Genomic DNA, 19,771 nt, shown 5'->3' on the forward strand with positions numbered 1-19,771 from the left:
CCAAAAATTAGAAGAGTTAAATTGTGTTTACAGAGTTAAAAGAAATTATGAGAAAAGGATCGGAATCGCAATTAAAAGCACAGAGGGATAATAAAAAAAAATAATAATAAGAAATAAGAAAGTAGGTAGTACAAAGTATGAGATTATATTATGGTTAAGAATTTCGATAGTACAGGAGGAGTTGCTGGAAAGCTAATTCCTAAACATAAGGGTTCATAAGTAATAGAGAAGGTTAAATTATAGGCTTTTAATTAAAGATGTTAAAGGTTTTCAATTGGCACGAAATCCATATCATGGTGTCTGGAGTAGTCAAAATATTGAACATTGGATAGGGAGTAGAAAATGAATTTGTATAATTAAGGATAAGAAAATAGTAGAAATTAAACAAATAGGCACTAAGAAGTGCTAAAGTCGAACGCTAAAGCTGAACAATTATTATTATATTTTATACAAAAGTTGGTTGTAAAATTTGTCATAGATTTATATATTTTCTTTATTTTTATTTATTTTTAAGAAACACAAATATATTATTCCGATCCTTCATTGTCGAGTCCTGAATATTTATTAGATGATTGCAAAACCTAAAATAAAATTAAACAAACAATTAGGAAAACATATTATTAAAGTTCAAAAGTAAATTTTATTTCTTTATTTGTCAGGAAATAACCATTTCCGCAAGATTAATTACTAAGAAAGTTGTTTTCTGTGTCAAAGGCTGTCTTTTAAACGCATATTGTAAGCGTCTGCTGAAAATTTTGCCTTCTTCGAAAAGAAATGTTAATTAAAGGATTGAATATTTTTATTGGAAATGGAAGATACAATCACCGTTATTAGGGTGCTCTGTAAATCGTTTCTTGACTGATTTGTATCAGGCTGCTTTATTATTTAGATTTAAGAACTAGCCCGCCTCCGAAGGTATCATATTGTTTGAATTTTCGAACTGAGAGTAAGAGATGCACCCTTATTAGTTTTTAATTATATTCATGCCAACATTTTAAACATTCTTTATTTATAAAGCCTTAAAATCACAATTTAATAACAAAACGAGAGAGAATGCTATTGTCGAGTGCCCCGACTATCAGATACCCGTTACTCAGCTAGGGTGAATGCGAAGGCAAAATGTCATAATTTTTGTGGGATATCGATAGATATCGGGGAATAAAATGAGAAAAAATTTAAAAATTGTTTTAAAGTGTAGGCGTGACTGGTTTGGCGGCTTTGGGGCGTTAGAGTGTGGAAAATTTTTTTTTGGCAAATCTATAGACATTTTTAAGACTAATTAAAATATGAAAACAATCTCCAAAAATTACTCGAAAACGTGGTTGTGGCAGTTATGCGGTTTGTGGTCGTGGCAACATGGGTCAGCAAACTTGCGCCCCGTCTATGTCTCTAGAATCTATATGCTGAATTGCAACCTTTTAGCTTTTATAGTTCCTGAGATCTCGACGTTCATACGGACAGACGGACATGGCTAGATCGACTCGGCTATTAATTCTGATCAAGAATATATTTACTTTATGTGGTCGATAACTCTTTCTTCTGCCTGCTTCATACATTCCAACGAATATAGTCCAGCCCCTCTCGAATTTTTGTTCATTAGACCCTTTGTTCATATGCCCTTCACTTTACAAGTTCATAGACTTTAAATCTAGTTATTTTTGATCAATTGGCACCATGTAAAAAATTCTTGTTTTGCATTGCCCTAACGATATAATTAGTTAAATATATTCTATAGAAATAGTAATAGCCGAATCTCTATGTACATATCACAAAATAAATTTCAAAAATGACGTTATATTGGAAAAATTGTCATTTGAGTATTCAGCTTGCGACGTGTAATTGTCTGACATTGTCAAGTAGACATCGATTCGTAGGTGCTTTTGAGCGCACGTCGTCCTCTAAGAAATCAAATTTGCATTAAACAGGTCGCATATTTGTATTTATTTTATAAATATTAACTTTTAGCTATGTATGTTTGTATTATTTTTATGAAATATATTTTTTAAATGTATTTTCTGTTTAAGAACATACATTTTCCTAAAAAAGACAATAAATAAAAAAAAATAACTTAACAAAGTAATGATAACAATTCCAGATCCAGATTTATTTTAATTATAAGTTGAAATATTGATGAACTGTTCAAGTTTTGCAGTCACCAAAAAAAGTAGCTGCATTGTGCAAAACCAATGCTTGTATGGCCGTTACACATCTTGGTATTCTAATGTCTTTGGTCTGACAGTATGTTATATTTATGATCAAAAAGGGTTATGTTTAAAACACAACAAAATAAGAACATATTTTACTTACAAGATCATTCTGGGAAGTTTTCTTCGACACAGAACGGTCATTGCGACAATCTCGTTTGCTCTCTCCGTTCGCATTAGGTTTTTCTCTCAAAAGTTCCGGCCTATAAGAAAAAGTTATAACAGTTATTAAGTAATTACTTCTCAACAAATAGAAACATCTTCTTCAATTGGGGGACAAAAATAAGAAAGAATTCTATAGTCGAGTTCCCTGACTATCGGATACCCTTTAGTTAGTGTGAATGCGAAGGCAAAATTTCTTCATTTTTCTGGGATATCGATAGATTTTGGGAAATAAAATGAGAAAAGGTTCGAAAATTCTTCCCAAGTGTGGGAGTGTGGCCAGTTCGGCGGCTTTAGGGCGTTAGAGTGGGCGTTGCAAAACGTTTTTTGGCAAATCGATAAAAATTACAAGTTTAATAAAATTGTAAAAAATGCAAATCGATTGCAAATATACAGAAATTTACAAGAATAATTAAATTATCAAAGAATATCCAAAAATTGTTCCACAATTATGTGTCAGTTTTAAGCGGTTTTAGAGCGTTAGAGTAGGCGTGGCAAAAAGCTTTTTTTTTTGCAAATCGATAAAAAGTTTACAAAACTAAAAAAAAATGTGTCAAAATTCAACACATTTATAAAAAGCATTGGCAGTTTTTCCCGGTTTGTGAGTGTGTGGGTGGCAACATGGGTCAGCAAACTTGCGCTGCGTCTTTGTTTCTAGAATCCGTATGCTGAATCTCAAGCTTCTAGCTTTTATAGTTCCTGAGATCTCGACGTTCATACGGAAACGCTTCCTTCTGCCTGTTACATACTTTTAAACGAATATACTCTACCCTTTCACTGTTACCCTGTTACTCTACGAGTAACGCCCCCAAACCCTCCAAAACTGCCGCGCCCATTTTTTTGAAAAATGTTTTCATAATTTTTCATATTTTTATGTTTTTCATATTTGTAACGATTTGCCACACCCACACTTATAAAATTTTTTATATTATTCTTTTTTTAATCCCTAATGTCTATCGATAAGCCAGAAAAATTATGACATTTCGCGTTGTCATTTGCACAAACTGAATAACGAGTATCTCTCTCTTGCTTTTTCTTATAAATATGTATTTTTTAAACTTGTTATTAAATGTATTTTATTACTATTTGTGACTATTATATAGAGTTCTACCAAAGACATTAGAACAACAAGATGCGTAACGGCTATACTTTGGTTTTGCACTTTTTTGGTGAAAAATTGCCTTTTCACCGCTCGCGTAAAACTGTGAGCGTAAGATATCTAAAAATAGAGTTTGCTTGCATCTGTGAGCAAAAACAATAAACGAAAACGTGTATATATGTGCGAACTTGTGCGAGAAGATTTTCGGACAAAAATTAATTTTGATCCAAGAAACGAATTTACATATTTGAAGTTTTACCCAATTTCGTTGCAAACGTTACTGTGAGCAGTACCTTTTACAGCATTAATATCAAGTTAACCAATATATCAACTTATAAATAAAATTAAGTTGTGATCTGTAATTTTTGTTAAAAGCTAATATATATACATATTAATATGTTTAAAGCAAAATTGATTTCTTAAGACACATGTAAGACATGTCTACTCTAATTTTTTTCATGTCGCAATCCTAATACTCAAATGACAATTATTCAAATTATTCAATTATTCAAACATATTTGAAATTTATTTTGTGATATTATGTACATAGTTTCGGCTATTACTATTTCCAAGCTGTATTCAAATAATAATATCGTTAAGGCAATGCAAAACAACAATTTTTTACATAGAACATTCGAGAGAGCCTGGATCAACCTCTATAGGCAGCTTTTATAAAATCGTGTGCAAAAAAATCGTATGGCGTTACGCATCTTGTGTCTTTGGTTGCTTTGCTAATATTTTCTCAAAATAATTTATTTGTCATATCAAAATTGATTTTGGCTTAAAAATCTCCTTGCACAAGTATGCGCACATTCACACTTTTATGACTATGTTCTTAACTAACTTAAGCAGCTGCGTTCAAATTTTAGATATTTATGTTTTCTTCTTTGCGTGAGCGGAGAGGGCAAGCCATTTTTACCGCCGCCAAATGCCGTTATGCATCTTGTTACACGAATGTCTTTGCTTCGGCTGCCTTCCGGAGGCCGATGTTCAGACTGCGAGGCATTTGTTCATTTCGACCCAATAGCGTGGAGCCCGATTTTTAGTCCAAACATGTCGGAGCGGCACGACGATCCGAACGACGCCGAACCCTAAGCCTGGGACATCTTCTAAATAGGCCTTCTCCCATTCGAATATTGTCGGTGCTCTCGGACCAAGTTAACTAACTTTAAATCACTGGTGACAATGATTAATTTTATAGTGTATACTATTATTATTGCTATTTTTCTTTTTTCATTATTGCATCATTTTGTGCGGCCGCGCTCCTCATTTGGTTAAAAAAGGGTGTTTGTATGCGAAAAAGTGTATAGGGGGCGAAAAATTTGATATCAGAACTTTAATATGTTAAAGGTGCGATCGTCACTAGTATTTTCTTCACTTTGCTCCCGCTTTCTCGCTTTATCGCAACTAGCTTCGCTCTCACTCTCACTAAAAATGCGTGCAGTGGTTTATCGCTCGTTCTCGCCCAATATAATCGCTTCGATAATATAATAAAAGCGAAGTCTCGCGCACACTCTGCCGTCTGCCTAAAATATATTTGCAGCAGTAAGAGCAAAAGAAAAAGTCGATAGAATCCACTGGAATAGTCCCTACATACAAATCAAATAAAATTTTTTTAATATGTGCACTTTTTAAGCTTTTTTTCAAGACTACAATGTTTTGATTCAAACTAAATGCTTAAAATAATTTGTTTTGATATTCTTTCCTCATAATTTTTGTTTGTAGTAAATAACAACATTTATGTATATATATATATTTATACCTGTTAAACTGGCCTCGGGCATGATTCAATCTATGGATTTCCTCGTCCCGCTGTTTTTCACCTGAAAAAAAACTGACAATGTTACTCCTTGTTCTTATTTTTTTTGGCAATGTGATTAAATAAATGTTAAAAATTCCAAACATTAATAACATTCCATAAATCTTTTTGTATACACGTTACTTGTGAGTAAAAGGGCACACTAGATTTATTGAAATGTAAGGTAGATATGTATAAACTATACACATGTCTACATGTTTACATATTTAAACGCTTCCCTACACATGTATAAACTATATACATAAATAAATATATAAAAAAGCTAACACACAGCACTTGCTTTCCCCTCCCAACCACGATCGATACCACCTCTGAGGCTGCGGTCATTGACAGGTTATAGACAGCTCAACGACTCCGGAGATCTGCAGCGTAGCGCTGACGAAGTAGCGAGCGAGACAGGCAGTCGAATTTCGGCAGCGGACCGGAGCTAACATTTAAATCGAAACCTTTGTATTTAATTATAGGAAATAAAACTCGCTGAGAATCTGACCCAGTCGAAGCATTCATTTTTAATACAATCAAATCTCAAAGAATGCAGGTAGTAGCTTAGTTCATAAAAATAGCAGTGCTTGGGACCTGCGAGTTTAAGATAAAAAAAATCCTATGATTTTAAGTTTTAATGGTTTAAGTTTTTTTATATCATTAGGTATTTAATTTCAAACATTTCATAAAATGTTTCAATTTTATTTCTTCAATAGTTTTGAAAATATAGATTAAAACAACAAAAACAAAGCCAGCACAACCTTACACCTACGCAGCATGAAGTCCACAAGGTCCTGGCAACGTTTGGGGGAATTTTCGCCCATGCATCCTGCACAACTTGCCAAAGCTGAACCTTGGACGTCGGGGAATTCTTAAATCGGAAGATGGTGCTGGCCACTGTATTGCATCTATTCTATTTTGGGTGAACCTATTCTTAGCCGATTGGCTATTCTGCGTTTCGGATCATTATCCTGTTGGAATGTCTATTTTATGCCCTTATTATTATTATATTCAAAATGTGACAGTAAGGCATCACTAAGAATATTTACATATGCGTTTTGCTCTATAATACCATAAATCAAAGGTCATCAGTGGGTGTTTTGGGTGGTACTCCGTGTTTGGAAGTCGGCAGATATACTGCAGTGAACTAGTTCCACCAAATAGCACTATTTTTGACCCATCAGTCCAAAGGATATTACGGCATTTGGAGACTGGCCAGTTGCGACGCCTTGGGCTAATTAGGGCCACCTTTCGTGGACTCCTCGCACTTAAATTTTGATTAAGTAGTCGTCTCCGAATTGTAACGTCACTGATTCCCAAGTTTAGCTCAGACTTTATGTCCCTAGAAGATGCAAAAGGATAGACTTTGCTGTAACGAACTATGCGTCGATCCTCTATATCTGTGGTTTTACGTTTGGTACCACGGTTTTCGGGTTTCCATTTATATTTAATGGCATTGGATACCATGGCAGAACATTTAAGGGTTTTTTAATGTCCTTATATGTTTTTCCTTCGTTTCTTAGCATACGAATTAACATTCTGTTCTCCTCGGAGCAGTGCTGTCCTCTACCCACTAAAATATGAGTTTTTTTAACTTTTTTTTAATTTATTGCCCTTTTAAATATACGAATTCACTTTACCACGAAACCGCTCGAAAGTAACCGGTTACTGAAAATACTTGAAAGTTTCCACACTCCTTTGCCATTTTTCCGCGCGGCGCTTGGAAATTCGTAAAGATAACGCGGCGGAGTGTTTGGGGAAAATGGCGCAACCGCCGCTGGATCAAAACTTTTACCATCATCCGCTGCCCCACACGCACACACATCCGCATCCGCACTCCCATCCGCATCCGCACTCGCATCCGCACCCACATCACCAACATCCGCAGCTTCAGTTGCCGCCACAATTCCGAAATCCCTTCGATCTGGTGAGTTCCCATCGCAGCAGAGAAGGGCTCTTGTCCCAGGAAAGCTACAGTACAGATTCCCTATGGTGAACAAACAACCAGTGCGATCACTGATGACCATAAACATTTATTGAGCCGCAGCAAATGTGTTTCTAGAACATAAGGCGAAATCTTCCATTATCTTGTTTGTGACTTTAAAAGTATCGTAGCAGAATCTAAATAACAATTGATATTATTAATCGTTACAGTTAGTATAGTATATAATTGTATATGAATTGTGGGGCAACATGTTATTAGTGATTTGCCGAAATGTTCTAAAAGGTGTTTCATTGAAATGGACGAATGTTAAACCTGTTGCACTCACACCGACAATCAGTAATGTCTATTTTTCAAAAGCCACATCTATGGCCACTGGGTATACATTATTGACTTTATACACTTCATACAATATATTTTCAAAAACTAGCATTGTTGTCCTGCATGATGATTAGTGAAAGTAATATTGCAAGCTTCGGTCCCCGAAACGAATCGTCCTTTCACGTTTTTATATAAAGACAGTGTACCCCTTGATTCTTTGAAGCTTTTCGATGAGCGAACGGGAGCGATAAACTACAACTACATACGTCCGTATCTGCCCAACCAGATGCCCAAGCCAGGTGAGCTCAAAGCGAACAAAGTCAGCCATCGCCTTATCAGATGTCTTTCCCTCAGAGGAGCTGCCCGACTCTCTGGTGATGCGGCGACCACGTCGCACCCGCACCACTTTTACCAGCTCTCAAATAGCAGAGCTGGAGCAGCACTTTCTGCAGGGACGATACCTCATAGCCCCCCGACTTGCGGATCTGTCAGCGAAACTAGCCCTGGGCACAGCCCAGGTGAAGATATGGTTTAAGAACCGTCGGCGTCGTCACAAGATCCAATCGGATCAGCACAAGGACCAGTCCTACGAGGGGATGCCTCTCTCGCCGGGTATGAAACAGAGCGATGGCGATCCCCCCAGCTTGCAGACTCTTAGCTTGGGTGGAGGAGCCACGCCCAACGCTTTGACTCCGTCACCCACGCCCTCAACGCCCACTGCACACATGACGGAGCACTACAGCGAGTCATTCAACGCCTACTACAACTACAATGGAGGCCACAATCACGCCCAGGCCAATCGTCACATGCACATGCAGTATCCTTCCGGAGGGGGCCCAGGACCTGGGTCGACCAATGTCAATGGCGGCCAGTTCTTCCAGCAGCAGCAGGTCCATCATCACCAGCAGCAACTGCACCACCAGGGCAACCAGGTGCCGCACCAGATGCAGCAGCAGCAACAGCAGGCTCAGCAGCAGCAATACCATCACTTTGACTTCCAGCAAAAGCAAAAAAAATTAAAATGAAATGAAATAAAATGAAATGTACGTTGGTCAAAACCAGACACTACTATTCTTATGAACAGCCTAAAAGTTGTGATTTTACTCAAGAATGTAAATAAAAAAGTAAAGTAAATAAAAAAGTATCAAAAAAAAAAAAAAACATCGCGAAAGCCCTTTGACTTGGATTATAACTCCAATTCCCTCAAAATTCTGTCAAACTCAAAACGAGGAACTAGAAAACTAAATACAAATACAAAACATTAAGTCCAAAGGCAACTAGCATTTAAAACCAACATATAAAATTCTGCAAAAGTTAAGTTAAACAAACGTAGTATAAACGTATATAAAAAGGTGAAAATAAAATTATAACATTAAAAAAATATATAATTTCTAAGACAATAAAAATCTACAATAACAATGGCACAACCAATTATTGCCGCGCTCCAAATCGTGGCGCTGAACGAAGCCATCAGCAGCTAAAAGACATAATGTAATTTAAGGGTGCTCTGGAAACCCTCTAGATCTTCATAAGCAGAGTGGACTACGTGATTTTACTCTACCAAACTAACGATTTGCGACAACAGAGTATTATCAAAAGCAACTTGTCCGGATACGTAACACTATCCTTGGGACTTCCGATCCACATCTAAGAATACTAACTTCTCGATTAGAAAACGACTAAGACCGTTGGACAGTGGACAAACCAAAATCTCTATTGACGAATTGAGATTTCAAGACGCACACGATTGCGAAGAATTTCCACCCAGTTATTATAAACAACAGGTACAACCCGTCCAAATGGACGACGAGTTTTTCTAATAATTACCCAATAATATATACATTAAAAAAATAACACAGTTACCCTTTTTGACAGAACATTCAAGTTAATTACTTCAGAACCAGGATCCGAAATTTGTATATTGAAATGAAACCAGAACCAATTAAAAACTCAGTCCAGGATTATATAGAAAAAATAGTTTTTTTTTTTTTTCGATTAGATCGCCTAGATAAGGAGGACTTTTTAAAGTTTAAAGGTTCATTAAATAAATTTTAAAATCTTCAATATAAGGAAGGAGATAACTCCCCAATTTATTAAAGACAGCACCCACGAGCTCAAACGCACGAAATTGAAATGGAATTAGGGAAAGTTATTCGCTATACAACAGTGATACCTGGCTAGGACCAAAAATGATGCTTCTGGAAAAATTAAGTATAGAGTAGTAATTAATTATAGAAAACTAAATAAAATAACTACCCCTGGCAGATATCCAATACCAAACATGCAGGAAATACTTGAAAAATTAGGAAAAGTCAATATTTTACAACTCTTGATTTGGCAAAAGAACTTTATCAAATAGAAATGGACCCGCTATCGTCCAAAGGTTCATGTTGGATGTTCATTCATTCATAACATCCTTCGAACTTTGCCTAACAAACACTGTTTAGTGTATTTGGATGATATAATTTATTCCACATCCCTTACTGAACATTTAAATTCATTACAGCTAAATTTTTGGGATATCGATAGGTATTGGGGAATAAAATTAGAAAATATTTAAAAATTGTTTAAAAGTGTGTGACCGTTTTCAACATTTTTTAAGTGAAATTAGGGAAGGGTAAAAATTGGCAAGACAAACAATAAAACGAAGAAATATCTAAACACTTTTCAAAAGTTGGTTGGCGGGTTAACGGTTAACAGTTTTATGGCAACTCGATAGGCTAATAAAATTATTAATAAATATCAAAACATTTTGCAAAATTGTGGGCGCGGCAGTTTTGGGCGGTTTGATGGCGTTAGAGTAGGCGTGGCAAAAAGTTTTTTGACAAATCGATAGAAATTTACAAGACTAATAAAAATGTGAAAAAATATCAACACGTTTTTGAAGTGTGGGCGTGGCCGTTTTGTGCGGTTTGTGGGCGGTAAAGTGGCAACATGGGTCAAAAAACTTGCGCTGCGTCTTTGTCTCTACAATCTGTATGCTGAATCTCAACCTTCTAGCTTTTATAGTTCCTGATATCTCGAAGTTCATACGGACATGGCTAGATCGTTTTGGCTATGGATCCTGATCAGGAATATATATACTTCATATATAGTCGGAAACGCTTCATTCTGCCTGTTACATACTTTTCAACAAATCTAGTAAACGCTTTTACTCTACCAGTAACGGGCATAAAATTACTGCTTTTCAGTCTATCCTTTCTAAATATTTTAGTGCACGTTAAATTGTACCATGCTTAATGCTGTGATACAAGAGATATTTAACCGTTCTCACAGAATCCGAAACAGTTTTATAATTTTGTTTACACTAATCGGAAAACAATTTCATACCCTTCCTCGCTATTTTTTGAAAATAATCAGACAATAGCCGATATATTTGCCAAGTTAAGTGCAAATGGAATTACATTCCATACCGAAAGTCTCCATACACGCAGTGCATATAGATATAAGCTTGAAATTAAGTGGTATAATGGCATCAAAAGAATATGTGATAGTTCAAATTGACGCTTTCACTAAGCATGTTTATTTGCATCATATTGAGCCTGACACTAACAGCTTCATTAAGGCATTAAAATTTTCTATTTGCATTTTTCATTTTTTATTTAAAAAAAATGACTTACATTTAATCGCAACAAAGTCCAGCAGGCTATGAAGGCTATCCTAACAACTCTAGCGACGAGGAAGAGATCATGGCAGGAAGCTTTATGATAGGAAACTTAATATGATAAACAAAGGTTGGATGAAAACAAAGCTAAAGTCGTACGATTTCATGTAGACCACGATGTCCTGCCAAGAGTGAAAAACGGCAGCAAACATAGCTGGACCCAAAGTTTAAGGGCCCGTTTGTGGGGATCGATATATGTATATATGTTGAGATCTTTGACAAGAGAACGTATAATTATGACCGCGAACAGTTACAGTCGATGCCTCTTGAGCTAGACGCGGCCCAATGCGAGAGATCGCTCTCTTGTAAATGCCATAGACTCTGGTTAAATCATTTACAGAGCTATTATAGCTTAGCCATATCGTTATTTGCGCAGTGACTATATGGTGGGGACTATGCGGGTCCTGAGGGACTATGACGCATGAAGATGCGTGAGAGCATTGCAAGATACACTAAAAGACAGAGTAATGGTGGAATACTGTTCGATTTAATCAGAAAAAATTAGGAAGATGTAAAATTAAAAGAGCTTGAGCAAGGCAAGGGATGCCGATGATATTGTTTACAGAAAATTGAATAGAAACATGAAATATTATGGTAAGTTAAAAACTGAATGATAAAAAAATAAAATGTTATCTTAAGTGTATGACATGTATGTCGTGTCGGAGAACATGTAGGTCTAACATATTATTTTGAATGTAACTGAAACTACATATGTTATTGTTATTAAGATTAAAGAGCGATTATTGATTAGGGAGAGTTTACAGTTATTAAGAGGGCATTTGTGGGTATACTCAAATGAGCATGGCGCCTAGTGTCGTTTGGCAGAGTTTAATGGTGACAAAAATGACGACGAAATATGAAAAAAAGTGACAGAGCAATTCTCACGTAAGTTAGTCTAGTGAGAACGATTGAACAGACAACGCGCAAGCTACTTGCTGTGCCACTTAACATAGACAGTGAAGACGAAGAAGCAAATATCCGTCAAATTATAATACATTTATATTATATTTATACATACATACCAAACACCAAACTAACAGAACAAAACTAAACAAATTTTGCAACGTTTTAAAATTTTTGTTTTTAAATTATCAGTGAAACTTAAGTAATAAAAGATGGTATTAATAAAAAAAAAACGGTTAGGATAGTTCATTTGCTTATTTAAAGAAAAATGATTAAAAATATAAATGTGAAATAGGAAAAAAAAATTACCCGGTCATAAAGTAATAGTAAATAATAGTAGTTAATATTTTAAAAATTATTACAGCCAGAATATAGTTTCAGGACTGAATGAATGATTAAATAAGGGCATATTTATGGTTATTGTAGTATTTTGTTCCATATCCTTAGTTTTTATTTAAGGTCGCACAGCTCCATTACATCCGGGCTCCAGATTTACATCTTGCAAAATTTAAAAGTTATCACTTGCTTTTATGACCGAGACTTCTCCCAGCGCAACACATTAGGCCACTCCATGACATAGACTGGATTAGCTACGAAGCACTATTTGGGAAGTGTACTTGTATATTTTTGGTCATTGTATTGTTAAAACGTCCTCTAATGCATATGGGAGCATCACCTTCTTAAATGTTTCGACGTATAGATAACGATCAGTGATGGTTTTGATCCTATAAGTCACCTAAAATACTAACTTGAGTCACTGCCGTCAAAACAAAAATATTTTCGCCTTAACCGACCCCAAGATTTTACTCCTCTGCACCAATTCAAGCGATCTCACGCAAACCTAAATCATTAGGCTTCATGTTTTTTTCTGAGTAATGCCGCTTTTTTTTTTTGGCCTCTTGAAATGAGGATCTGGATCGAGTCGTCTTCTAATTACTAATAAACTTACATTTTTCGAAGAAACAGACCCGAAAGTCGGAATCCTAGATTGTCCTCCTAAGCAACGATCTCACCTTTTGGTCAATAACTGCTAAGTTACTAAAGTGAAAAAATTTAATTAATTAAGTAAAGGAATGGAGAAAATAATGAGAAATAACTTTTTGCTTGACCGGCTTTAGTATTATTTAGACCGCACCCGTGCATACATATTGTATATACAGGGTGCGGCAGCAAAACTTCCTTTTTTAAATGCGCGCCATTCAGTTAGTTGATGTCATAGCGGAGCACTAATGGCCCCGTTCAAGAGGGGCTACTGCAAAGCTTTGTCCCGACACGGTTCAGTCGCCATCTTGCGTTGGAATAGTGAGGAGCGCGCCTTTGCCGTTGTGGCCTACTTTTCAAGCGGATGTTCGGTTATTAAAACACAGCGTGCATTTCGGTATCGCTTTAATTTAGCACTGTTGGCTCCTGTCCCTGAACGCAAATCAATTGTTACATGGGTCACTACATTCAGGCAAACTGCAAGCGCGACAAAACGAAGAACTGGAGTCCCTCGACCCGTTAGATCACCTGAGAACATTGAAGCAGTGAGAGCGCCAATATTGCGATCTCCACAGCGTTCTGCGCTCAAACACGCGTCTGACCTTTGACTATGACTATCCGATCGTTCTGGGAGAAGAATTCTTTATGATGACCTTAAATTCCATCGGTATGAGATGGCGATAGTGCAGGAATTTCACAACGTGTTTATGTGAACCGTCCAAGAACGCTAAAAGAGTTGAAAACCATCATCATCATAACACCTGCTATGCTAACAAGAGTCACGACAAACGCCAGAAATCGGTTTACGCAATGTATGGAGAATGGGGGACGTCACCTATCAGATTTCATCTTCAAAAAAATATAAATAAAAACTTTGGAACTACATTTACATTTACCTAAATTATAAAAATAAATAATTATTTTCCGATGCCCACAATAGTTTATATTGAGTTCTGAAAGAAGGAAATTATGCTGCCTGTAGCATATCAAAAATTTAATATGGAGAACACACATTATATACAATACATATGTATCTGAAGTGCACATTACTAATATTAAGTATTATATATGAAAATACCAACTATTTGAATAATTTTGTGCAACTCGAATTTTATTAATAGAATAATACAAGTTAATTATGATTTTTTTTTAAATAAAATATTTCCAGCTTGAAAATCGTGTTCTCGCATAAGTAAGCCCGCATACAGTATTTTTTGTGGTTTGGGTTTTAAGCAATGGTATAATTTACAGACATCGCATTTTTTGTCGGCACCCAAAAAGTAGGTGCACGGTGAAAACCAAATATATAGGAGATACGTTATTGATTATTTGCCAAATTACGGCTTCTCCCACATTTTCGAAAAATGTTAATTTGTTGTATTTTATGTGGCGTTGTATATTTCCTCCTCCTCTGATTATTTATTATTATTATGCTTTTTGATTAGATTAAAAACTCAAGTCAGATAAAATTCACTTCTACATTCAGACAAATATTTAGATTTTAGTTACCTGGACACTTATTAATTTTGTCGCTTTCCTTGTAGTCCTGATTCGTGCGCCAACTAACTGTTGCACTTAGACTTTCATTATCATTTTTATCCACCTGGAGCTCGGCAAGTTTTTCATTTAAACCCTGTTCTCTGCGCCCCTTATCCTGTTTTCGAGCGAGAGCCAATCTTTGCTCAATCTCCAACTCCCTTGCTGCTGTATCTACCGGTTTTGCAGACCCAAACACGTTTAATGATGAAGTTCCGCCTTGTTTATCCAAATTAAATTCATCAACGTCACATTTTTCGAATTCAATTGTCTTTACATCTGGCAATGGTAAAGTTCTTGGTTTTAAATTCAATTTTGGCCTTTCTTCTTCAACTTTGGATGTCTCTTCTCGGGAATATCTGTCTGCTATTTTGACTCGACCTTCGCGATATTTTTCAGATACTTGTTCAACTTCTCTGCGTGTAGGGGAAGTATCAATAGATTGCGGCCTTGCGCTCGTGCGCCAAGATCCAGGAGTGTTCACATCATCTCTATCTGGTAAAGATTTTCTCTCTCTATTAAAGCTTCTTTCAAAATTGGAAGAATAACCAAAGTTACTGCCGTTGTTTTGGCTGTCTCGCCTCCAATTTCCGGAATCCCTATTATCTCCATTATTTCCAAAACCATCAAACCGCCTATTACTTTTTTGGCGGCTTTGCTGGTCGTTTTCATTCGATAGCTCAATGCGAATGCGGCGACCTTTAATAGAGGGGTCTGGCAAGCTAAGTACATGAATTAAATCCTCTCGATTTTCCAACTCCACATAGCCAAAGCCTCTGGAACGACCATTTTCGCCATCTTCTCTTGGTAGTCTCAGAGATATTAAATTAATACCTTCAAAGAACTCGTAGAGGTCATCTTCATTTGCGTCAAATGGTAAATTATTGATATAAGCAATAAATGGGGCTTTATGAGGAATAGAATTATCGTCGAATATCCGATTTGCCCTCGGAGCGGTTGGAAGCTGATAAACCAACGGCAATGTACCACTTCCATCATCGCTATCATCGCCATCTAAATTTCGTATTTTTTTTGAGACTTGGGTTGTTCCGACTGGAGCGTCAGAATTACATAGAAATGATTGCAAGGAGATAACTGTTCCTTTATTCTTTTTGCCCTTCTTTCCTGAAAAATAAAATAAAATATTAAATTGAAATACATACTTAAGTAGAAATGATGACCAACCAATATATACAATAAAATATTATGTTAAGCAAGATTACACATATGCATGCAGGTGGACATGTGTTCCTTTTACATTACGTGTCAAGAAAAAATCCATGCGGAACCACACAATCTCACAATTAAATTACTACCTTTTTACAATTAATAAAAAAAATTTAAACTTTAAACTTAGATATTATAAAAAAAATTTCTAACCTGCGGACGCCATTTCAACCAATGTTTCCAATCTTTAATTTTGATAATTTACCGAATTCACAAAAATAGAGAAATCAATTTTCCTATATCGTTATCGATATTTATTTCGGGCTTAACTGCACTATTTTGACAACTGGTAATACCCAAAACCCAAAGAGCACATCCTAAAGAAACAGTTGGAAATTTTGACATATGTGAAAATCCGATACTTAGAATAAAATTGAATATTCCAGTAAAGTTTGATGACTTTTCTGTTTTTATTTTAAGCTCAAATATTAAGACACAATTTACTATGTATGTATATGTTTTAATCAAAGTTACTTGTCGCTCTCTTTCAAATTCGTTCATTTTTGTATGCTTTTTATGGCTAACATTGACTATGTACCGTAGTACGGAAATGTTTTCTAAATATGAATAGTAAAAAAATTTGTTTATTTGAACCTTAGTGTTAATATTTTTTTTCTAAATATGAAACAAATTTTAATACATACAATATAAAATAAAATTGTATCATGTAAATTCTTAGCACGATAAATTACTTAGTTTTGTTTTCAAATATAGTTAATAATAGCCTACTCGCTGCACAAGGCAGCTTTGTTGGAATGTAGGAATATAGAGTTCTTTAACAAAAAGCCAAAATTAATTTCCATGATTATGTGGAGCAATTAGTTCGTTTCAACAATTGTAGTACAGCTTACAATGATTTTCTTTTAATAGGGCCTGAGTGGTGTAAACTCCTGCATTTGACAATATATTATGAGCCTAATCATAATCTAACTTGCAGTCTAAGCTGGCGATGTTCCTTATTCCACTTTCCATTTTTTGCGACCCAGTGGAAAGTTCGGAAGAGTTTGTGAGAAATAATTGTTGTGTAGTGATATTTTATCCACATAACAAGAAAAAAGGTTGTTTCCATAACATAAACGCGTGCATGGTTTTCAATAAATTACAATGTACTATATGTATATACCCGTTACTCCTAGAGTAAAATGGTGTATTAGATTTGTTGAAAAGTAAGAAAAAACGTATCTTACGATTTCGATTTGCAATCGAAAAATCGGTGCTGAGGTTTTTGAAATGATAACAATTTTTCGATTTGTAAAACCGGCACTTTTGTCTGGCCGAAATGAAAAGTAAATATCTTTTTTATATCAAAAAATATAAAAATAGTTTACTCAGTAGTCTTTTGATGTTTATTCCACATCACCATAATATCATTCTCCCACTTAGTTATGTTATTAAAAATTTATTTCTGACCCCACCTCAAATTTTACAAACAAAATTTAGTAGCCTGTATATTCTTAATCAGGATCAATAGCCGAGTCGATCTGGCCATGTCCGTCTGTCTGTCTGTCCACTGTATCAACAACGGGATCTCTCAACTATAGAAGCTAAAGAGTTGAGATAAAGTATACAGGTTCCACAGACATAGAGCCCACTCTAACGCCCACTAACGTCCCAAAACTGACACGCTCTCACTTTTAAGCAATATACATATATAACAATAATATATCGAAATTCCAGAAAAATTATGACATTTCGCGTTCGCAGTCCCAGTACATAAGTAACGGGTATCTGATACTCGGAGAACTCGACTATTGAATTCTCTCTTCTTTTATATTATTAATTTAATTAATTAATTAATTAATTTATATTAATTAATTGTATTAATTATTCCCAATACAGATTTTTGTCTTTCGTCTATCATAGTATAAATAAGCAAAATAAACCAACACGGCTACTGATCAATTTATATACTTCTAGTTGAATAAAATATAAAAAGAGAATGCTTACAGAAGCATTTATGGGAATGCATCCAGAATTCCGGAATAATTCCACTTCCAATGTATTACAACAAGTTACCTTTAATGATTGCTTCTATATTGTTGATTGTAAAATGAATTCATTTCCTGAAAATTATACTCGAAAATAAAGTATCTTAAAGTACGTTCGTTGAAAGTATGTAACAGGCAGAAGTACGCGTTTCCGACCATATAAAGTACATTTGTACATTCTTGATGAGGATCAATAGCCGAGTCGATATGGCCATGTCCGACTGTCCGTAGAACGTCGAGATCTCAGGAACTATAAAAGCTAGAAAGTTTGCGATTCAGCATACAGTTTCTGGAGATATAAACGAAGCGAAAGTTTGTCGACACATTTTGCCACGCCCACTCTAACAACCGCACAAACCGCCCAAAACTGCCACACCTACATTTTTGAAATTTTTTTTTGATATTTTTTTCATAATTTTATTAGCTGTGTAAATTTTTATCGACCTGCCAAAAAACTTTACCGCGCCCACATTTTTGAACCATTTTTGGATATTTTTCATAGTTTTATAAGTCGTGTAAATTTCTATCGATTTTTAATTTTTTCTCATTTTATACCCCATATCGATATCCCAGAAAAATTATGAAATTTTGCTTTCGCATTCACACCAGCTAAGTAGCGAGTTGGGAAAGTCGGGGAACTCGACTATAGCATTCTTTCTTGTTCTGACTCAGTACTTACGATAAGCAAATGGTAAAGCGAAAACAAGCAGAAAAACTAGCGCAAGCATTTTTGTTGTTGCGTTTCTCTTACCTGCATTTTCAATTTTGAATCGTTAGGTTCGTCAGTATTTTCTTGTGTCTCCAAAATATTTTCTGAGTGCTTTTAAATTTGTCTTTTTATTATGGAAGTAAGTATCGTTTTATTAATAAACTGTACAAATATTACATTTTATTTTTTTTATTTTCTACTTTATTGTTATACCCGTTATTCGTAGAATAAAGTGGTACACTAGGTTCGTTGAAATGTATGAAAAAGGTAGAAGGAAGCGTTCCCGACCTTATAAAGAATATATATTTCTGATCGGGATCAATAGCCGAGTCGATCTGACCCTGTCCGTCTGTCTGTCCGTTCATATGAACGTCGAGATCTCATAAACTATAATCAAAGCTAGAAGAAAGCTGAGAATAAGCATACAGATTCTAGTGACAAAGTCACACTACCGCTCTTGTTAATTTCCACTCTAACGCCCACAAACTGCCCAAAATTGCCACGCCCACATTTTTGCAAAATTTGAAATTCTTTCATATACATATTAGACTTAAAAGTTTCTATCGATCTGCCAAAAAACGTTTTGCTGCATTCACTTTAACGCCTACAAGCCCCCCAAGCCATGCCCACACTTTTGAACAATTTTTGTTTATTTGACTTGGGAAAACTTTAGAAACACTCAATATAATTTTATGTTAGCCGGATTTCAGATCGAGGGTCGTAAAGTATTTGGTCTTGCCAATATGGGCATCCTCATCAATTGAAAAGCTGATTACATCATTAACATAGACGTAACTGAAATGGAAGTCAACGGAACTCATACTTGTGTCGCGTTCGCAATCGTCGATCGAGATATTATGGTAGCCGGACTTCAGATTGAGCGTCGTAAAGTGTTTGGTCTTGACCAGATCGACCAAAATCATTGAGATATTTGGCATGGTGTACCTGTCGGATTCCGTCCGTATCTTTTGAAAGTCTGATAGCAAACGCATTTTCCTTTTTCCCTATTCGTAAGTGTGCTTTTTAACCGTAGTATGTGTCGTAACACATACTGGGTTATTGTAGGGGGGCTTCAAATTTTGGAAAGTGCCGTTTCTAAGCACTACCTGAATCTCGCCGTTGACGAACTCTTCGATACGGTCAATCGTTTTTTTCCTGTTTTCGAGCACCTTGAATAAGCGCCTTTAACCAAAGCCCGAGCCATCTACGTAAATTAAATTGACATCGGGGCAGG

At 35.6% G+C, this 19,771-nt stretch overlaps 1 protein-coding gene, 1 long non-coding RNA gene and 1 pseudogene across 5 annotated transcripts in view; 1 reads left to right on the forward strand and 2 right to left on the reverse strand.

Moving 5' to 3' along the window:
- The window catches only part of lncRNA:CR46482 (long non-coding RNA:CR46482), a 60,080-nt gene that overhangs the window by 20,865 nt on the left and 19,444 nt on the right, over window positions 1–19,771 (reverse strand). The gene's annotated exons all lie outside the window — the stretch shown is intronic.
- On the reverse strand, window positions 472–16,074 carry eIF4B (eukaryotic translation initiation factor 4B). Of its 4 annotated transcripts, NM_001015319.2 has the most exons (5): window positions 15,994–16,074; window positions 14,587–15,738; window positions 5,228–5,288; window positions 2,308–2,407; window positions 472–581 (listed from the first exon to the last, which is right to left on the reverse strand). In NM_001015319.2, the coding sequence occupies exons 1-5, from the start codon at window positions 16,004–16,006 to the stop codon at window positions 528–530; spliced, it is 1,380 nt and encodes a 459-aa protein (NP_001015319.1). In that variant the 5' UTR covers window positions 16,007–16,074; the 3' UTR covers window positions 472–527. The 4 variants fall into 4 exon arrangements, with proteins under 4 accessions (NP_001015319.1, NP_001263161.1, NP_001015320.1 ...); NM_001276232.1 differs by lacking the exon at window positions 5,228–5,288; NM_001015320.2 differs by lacking the exons at window positions 472–581; window positions 2,308–2,407; window positions 5,228–5,288 and adding an exon at window positions 14,169–14,510.
- Window positions 7,029–8,554, forward strand: CR14578 (annotated as a pseudogene).

Source organism: Drosophila melanogaster, chromosome 3L (genome assembly GCF_000001215.4).
Source record: "Drosophila melanogaster chromosome 3L".
In the NCBI taxonomy this organism is placed as follows: Eukaryota; Metazoa; Arthropoda; class Insecta; order Diptera; family Drosophilidae; genus Drosophila; species Drosophila melanogaster.